The sequence below is a fragment of the Dipteris shenzhenensis genome, chromosome 21 (genome assembly GCF_047967505.1).
Source record: "Dipteris shenzhenensis isolate YYH24624 ecotype China chromosome 21, Dip_SZ_1.0, whole genome shotgun sequence".
NCBI lineage: Eukaryota > Viridiplantae > Streptophyta > Polypodiopsida > Gleicheniales > Dipteridaceae > Dipteris > Dipteris shenzhenensis.
The window spans coordinates 30602880-30609855 of record NC_141616.1 but is presented as its reverse complement, the minus strand read 5'-3'; the positions used below and the strand labels follow the sequence as shown (position 1 = coordinate 30609855).

Below are 6976 nucleotides of genomic sequence, written 5' to 3'. Positions count from 1 at the left end.
TCATCCCCTAAAAACATGTCCTTTTTTGGTTTCCACACTAACATGTGCACCTCTTCTCCACACTCCATGGGTTCAAGCCTTATGTTCAAAAGTTGTTACCCCTTACTACTCCCATAAGTGGAGCCCATCACACCTTCCATGTTGCATGCAACCCCTTTGACTATGGCACACCACTTCCTATCACTTGACTCTCTACTACTATTCGATGTCCCTTCTAAAATGCTCACTACTTCCTATCGCTTGACTCTCTACCACTATTCGATGTCCCTTTTAAAATGCTCAACCCATGAGGAAATGCCTTTCTCACACCTTTGAATTAGGGAAGGTTGCTCCACCAAGCCACCCTCTTATTCAACAAACAAAGAATCTTCTAATTGACCTCGCGTGCATTCATTCCCTCTCTAGGGAAATTTTTCCGGATGGCATGTGGGTGGATATGATACTAGCAAGCCCTATCTAGAATAAATTACATCACACATCGGTGCACAATAAGCCTTTAGGAACGTCATAAAGGGGCTAAGTCTAACCAAAGCATGTAAGCTACTATTAAAGGACAAACTTGTTGTTGATGGGGTTCTAGGCTGGTGGTTGAGGTAGGTCGATGAGTGTGAGCGTGCATGAGTTTGACCACTAGCTAGGCCCCTGAAGGCACCGCAATCCAAAAAAAATTATTGGGGGAAACATGTAATGTTCACTTGGAAGGGGCCAACAATCTTCTAGCTTGGAAAGGTAATACAACCCTTAGGCTAATAAAAGCTCCTTAGCTAACCTTTTAATTTCTCCCTAGTCTACTTGACTCACCATGGGCATGCGAATTCAACAAATTATTGGAGGAAAAAGGTGTAATTTTACTCTTAACAATCTCAAACATGTTCAATCTTAGACTTTATGCAATACATTAATACCCGCTCTCATCTTTTTAATTTTCCTCTTACAAAACTTCAGGCTTTAGGGATCTTGAGCTCTTTGTGAACCCCATGACCACCTACCACCCTAGTAAAACTTCATGCGATGCACACCATTCCCCACCCACCTTTGCCATAAGAAAGTATACAACCCCACTTACATCATAGACATAGGTAGGTCTCCTTGATATTCATCGACCCTTGCTAATATTTCAAACCATCGCCTCCATATGGATGTACCTTTTACTATCTGTTTGTCAATTTGTCAACTACCATACACTTTTACATTCATAAATTTTTGTTGTACCCAAGTGAGGTCTATTAACATGTAATATTTAATATAAATAAAAGGAGATATCATTACCCTTTCTTAAAAGTATCCATTGTAAAATCTAAAGTTGACAACAAAAAGTTTCTTACTCAAATGACAACTTATACTTAGACTTGATTTTTGGTCGGAGGGGGGGGTTCAATACTAGGACTTAAGTTCAAGGGATTTTGATTGTTGGCGTGAGCAAGTAGCTAGCATTCAAGCAAATGAATGTGATTGCGAAGAGTCATCTCAATGGCCTTATTTTCTAATTGGACTTTTACCAAATGAGCAAGAGGAGATGGTAGAGAGCGAGAGGTAAGAGGTTGCCCTATACCTCCACTACATCAACTTTTGGCGGGCATGGGCGAGGGGTTATTGAATGATTGGAGTGATGTTTGATGGTCAATGTAAGCGAGACTGCAAAGCACGTGGTTTGGGGGGTATCCTTGGGCACCTCTTGAGCAGTTTTTGTATGGGGACTGTCCCCATTCAATGCTTGGGGGTATGGCGTGGCCTCTAACAATGCATTTGCACGTCTTCACGATTGTGTACGAGGCTTTCACGAATGGAACACTAAGGGCAATGGGCGAACTCAAGCTCCTTCCAATCTTGCACCCGATGGCATGCTACTCTCCACGTGCTACAATAGCTTCCCATTCGCATAAAAAAAAATCCAAAGGTTTTGGTTCCCCTATTTCTCCGCATAACAATAAGCACATTTAGTGACATGAGTGGGGAGCTTCTGAGGCGTGGAGCAAGGCGAAGGTGTGGCCAGGAGCCTTTATTTCTTGGCTTTCAGCATATCTATGTTGTACAAAGGTCCTTCCTTGGTGGGAATGCAAAAGGGGGGGGGGAGGGGGACTTGACCAAGTTGGTAAGAAAAAAGGCAAAGAGTAAAACAAGGGGATGGAAAATTGAAATGATGAAATTCAAAGGGTGACGGGGGTCAAAGGTTTGACGAAGGGGAAAGTGGTCAACCGTACTGGGCACGGCAAAGGGCCACGTGGGGGGAAAGTATTGGAGGAACGAAAGAGTCAAAGCTGGAAAAATGGTCAATGTAGAAATGTGTGTGCGCGTGGCAAACTACTACAATGCTGCGACGTAAAATTATAATGCATGCGTTGTGTTCGTTTCTCGTCTCTTTTGATCGCCGTCTCTAAGAAGGCCTTTTCACCGTTTTTCAGTTCCTCATCTCTTTCAAGTTTCATCTCTTCGCTGTTTCTCCTTCGTCCCTCATTGCTTTCCTCCTCCTCCTCCTCCACCTTCTTCCATGGCACCTCCCTTCATATTCTCCTCCCTTGCCCTCCTCTCTTCCCTCTCCTCCCTCCTCCTCTTCGCCACCTCCTCCTCCCTCCCCTCCATCCCCTTGCCCCTCCATGGCTGCCCCCTCTCCGACATCGGCATCAGAGACGTTGCTGCCATCGATTGCGGCCTCCCCAACTCCAGGAAGCTCGCCCAGGACCCCAAATCCGCCATGAAGATCGCCATGAAGCATAGAGATGCTCACCCCCTTCATCAGAAGAATACCCCCATTGAATCCTTGCAGCAGGCCCTGTTGCGGGACTCCTCTCGCCTTCGCGGTATCGACTTGAGAACCAAAGCTTCCAGCCAAGGACCAGCGCCTCAACCTGTCCTCTCGTCTTCATCCCCAGCTCCTTCTCCTCTGTTTGTAGGCGGAAAAGACTCACCTCCACCCTTTCAACCCCTCGCCGACGCTCCTGTGCCTTCGGCTTCTTCCTCTCTCCCCGTGCCTCAAAGTCTCCAGTCTAATGTCCAATCTGGAGTTACCCTTGGATCGGGAGAGTATTTCATGGATGTCTTCATCGGTACTCCCCCTCGACACTTCTCTTTGATCATCGACACGGGCAGCGATCTCACCTGGACGCAGTGTAACCCCTGCCGGGATTGCTACGAGCAAGAAGGCCCCATGTTTAGCCCCAACTCTTCCTCTTCTTACAAGAAGATAGCGTGCTCCCAATCCCAATGTCAGCTCGTCTACAACGTCAATGAGCAGCCCTGTGTCCCCCAGAACCCTCACAGTTGCAAATACGTCTACTGGTATGGCGACAAATCTAACACAACTGGGGATCTGGCGCTGGAGACCTTCACTCTCAATCTCACGAATGGACAACCGTTTAGCGTCGACGGCATTGTGTTTGGATGCGGCCATACCAACAAAGGCCTATTTCGAGGAGCAGGAGGTCTGGTGGGTCTGGGAAAGGGGCCTTTATCATTTGCATCTCAGCTCCACGAACGATACGGGCGAAAATTCTCCTATTGTCTGGAGAATCGCAACAACAATCTGAGCGTGAACAGCATCCTAACATTTGGAGAAGACGAGGTGCTGGGTGCACATCCGGATCTGCAGTATACGAGCTTTGTGAAGAATACGTCGGTGGAAACATTCTACTACTTGGAGATCGACAAGGTGAGCGTCGGCGGAAAAGAGGTCGCAATTCCGCCCACTGCCTGGGCGATCGATGCTCAAGGAAATGGAGGAGTGATCATCGATTCTGGGACAACGCTAACGTACTTGGCAACGCCAGCTTACCAGCCTATCGTCAAGGCTTTCGAGTCGCAAATTTCCTATCCCAGAACAGAAGACGCCCTACTCAATCTTTGTTACGATGTCTCAGGTGTATCAGCAGTGCAGTTCCCCGAATTGTCTATTACCTTCAAGGATGGAGCCGTTTTCAAACCCCCTCTGCAGAACTACTTCATTGAAATGGATGAAAATCTGCATACTGTCTGCCTTGCCATCCTCGAAAATCCCTCTGGTACACTCTCGATTCTGGGCAATTTTCTGCAGCAGAACGTTCACTTCCTCTACGACCTTGAAAATTCCAGACTCGGATTTGCTCACATGGTTTGTGCCGCTGATTGAGCTCCTCGCTCTAATTTTTTCTGCCCCAAATGTCATTCCATAACTTACAGATGAACACAAGTCAATACAGTTAAGGGCTAAAATGCCCAAACTGATGTATAGACTAGTTAAATAATTAGGTGGCTCCGTATTTTGTTCCATTCAGTTTTGCACAGATAAGTGCATTCCATTAATAAGCAGCAGCTGTCCAGAGGCTGCATACAGCAGGAAGGCTGTCATTGCAGGCTGCTTTTCATTCCTTCTGTACATTTGAAAGTGATTTAGTCTATTTAGCGCTATATTGCAAATCTGAAGAGAGATTTTTTTGCTTCAAGCGCTAAAGCTAAAGACAGATTACTTGAACAAAGCAGAAACTGTTGATTCTCGTGTCCGCTTCTACTCACTCCTCCACCACAGAGCGTACAATATAGCAGCACGTCAAACAGGGTCTGCTCCTCCGGTGTTCATGCACAATTGCCTTTTGTAACTTCTCTAAGAGCATGTCCCCATGGACCGGAGTATTCGAAGGAGCTGATTCATTCTCCCTATTTTTGGACCCGCCCCGATTTTCACGGAGAGGCATCAGGAAATATAGAGCGAGTCCAGAGGCACCCCCCGGAGACTGGAGATGCCAACCTGTGCCAAATGGAGCTTGCATTGAATGCGACGCTCTTGTTGGATGATCAACATATCTTGCTCCGCCATGGGGCCTGGAGAAACGGAGGGAAGATTTTACGATCTTCCAAAAAGCTAGTTCTACTGGTCCATGGGGACCGGCTCTAAGGCATTCCATTCATTGTTTCTCTAAACTTTCTCCTTTTAAATAAGGAGTTCATAGTTCAAGAAGAAAACTGAAGACTTCGTGCACCCGGAGTAGTCGAGAATCCAAAACTCCTTTTTACAAGAGAGTGCATCTATATCCATGATTTGTTTTGTTTGATGTGAGCAGTTTTGTGGGAGGCGAGTTAGTATGAGGAAAGCTATTGTATGAGAGAGAGAGAGAGAGAGAGAGAGAGAGATTTTCATGTACCATTAGACCACAAATTATCTATGGGACCATGACAAACACACATGACCTTAGGAGGAACAAGGTGCGGATCCCACTAAGGCCCTTTCATTTGGAATGCTATTGTAAGTGTGAGTGTTAGTCTGCATCATGTGTAAATGTATGCAATGAAATGCCTTGTCCATAATGTGAATGAGGTACCTACTTGTTTGTTTGGGTTGTCAAGGTTGTTCCATATATGGTCTAAATGAGAGTCATAACTTGTTGGTTCTTTGAATTCTAAGTTGTTCCATATATGACCTAAATGAGAGTAGTAACTTGTTGGTTCTTTGAATTCTAAGTTGTCCCATATATGGATAAATGAGAGTCGTAACTTGTTGGTTCTTTGAATTCTAAGTTGAAGCGAAAGTAGCGCATCATGGTTTATAGACTTAGTAATTGTGGTGTTCTTTAAGAGGTATCTATGCTAAAGTCACCACTATGGCCTGGCTTTCAACAAGGTGGTGCAATCACTAAGTCCCCATTTAGAGAAAATGTAAAGTAGCTCAAATAAATAACTTGAAAAAAGGGAAATGAAAGGTGTAAATTGAAAGGAAAGGGAAAGAGAAAAATGCAAGTGAAGGTGAATGACTATTGGGAAAGGTAGCCGAGTGAAAAGAGAGGAGGGAAAAGAGATGAAAGAGAAGATGGACCATTAAATACGAGTGGGGACTTGGCCATTTCCTCATTTAAATAGTATCACATGCTTTTAGTAAAGGTGGATCCATACAAGCTAAATGACAAAATAATTCACTATCCCTGACGCAAGGCCAAAAACTTAATCCACACAAAGTGTTAAAGTCATTTAGGATCCCCACAAAAGACAAAAACCTAAAACTAAAACTCATTACAATGGCCTAAACTACCACTAATGGTAACACTAAACACCCATCAACATGGTCAACTTGACCAAATGAACTACATTTCAAACTATGAGCCGGATTAACTATGACCTTAGACTAAGGTTAGCATGTCTATTGGGTCATTGTTTGCTTGGTGTAGCCATTTTGGGTGAGGTTCAGGGATGTTTTTGTATATATGTATCTTGCATGACCCATAACTTATGCATTGCTCAACAGAATTCGGCAAACTCTGTCTTCAAGTTGTAGTATGTTAAATTACACCGGTGCAGCAGAACAGAAAGTGAACAAAGAATAGAGAGTACACAACAAACTGGAGATAAATAAAATTTTCCTTCAATACTGATGTAGTATAGATGATGGCTCCGTCCACCCATGCGCTCCGACAGTGGAGCTTAGATGGTGATCTAGATAGATATTAGGTGAAGGGCTAGTAGCTAGAAGATCTGATATGATTTGAACTAATCTGATGCAGTTGGTGGAACCAACCAATCAACCTAGTCGATGAAGCCGTCTAGTCAACCTAGTCGGTGGAACCAACTAGTCGTCCATGGAATATTCAGGGACTCCCACACAAGCAAGAACAAGGGGCACCATGGAATATTCAGGGGCCCCAGCAAGAATAAGGGGCTCCCACACAATCACCTTTCTACCATCAACTGTCTCATTGATAGACCTCATCTGACATGCAAGTCAGGATCCATCTAGTGTCCCGGGCTCACACATGGCTTCTCCTCATGTGGGGACCTTACAACTTGAGCACCTTGGACCACTGATGGTTACCAGGAGGGTGGGGCATTGAGCATATCTAACACCCCCCCTCAATGTCCACTTGTAAGTGAACTACCTTCTCAGCCAAATGCGAGTCTCTGAAGATGACACTGAAGCTGATTCTTCCCGAGTGTCTTGGTGAAGATATCTGCTCCATTTTGCTCTGTTGGATAGTAGACCAATTCCACTATCCCGTCCTCGATCAAATCATGCACATAG

The 6976-nt window shown here is 44.9% G+C and overlaps 1 protein-coding gene across 1 annotated transcript; it reads left to right on the top strand.

Moving 5' to 3' along the window:
* Positions 1–2466: 2466 nt before the first annotated feature.
* Positions 2467–4394, top strand: LOC147888740 (aspartic proteinase nepenthesin-1-like). The gene has a single exon (XM_087392518.1). It carries the CDS (start codon positions 2489–2491, stop codon positions 4100–4102), a length of 1614 nt encoding a protein of 537 aa, XP_087248644.1. The 5' UTR covers positions 2467–2488; the 3' UTR covers positions 4103–4394.
* The last annotated feature ends 2582 nt before the right edge of the window (positions 4395–6976 follow it).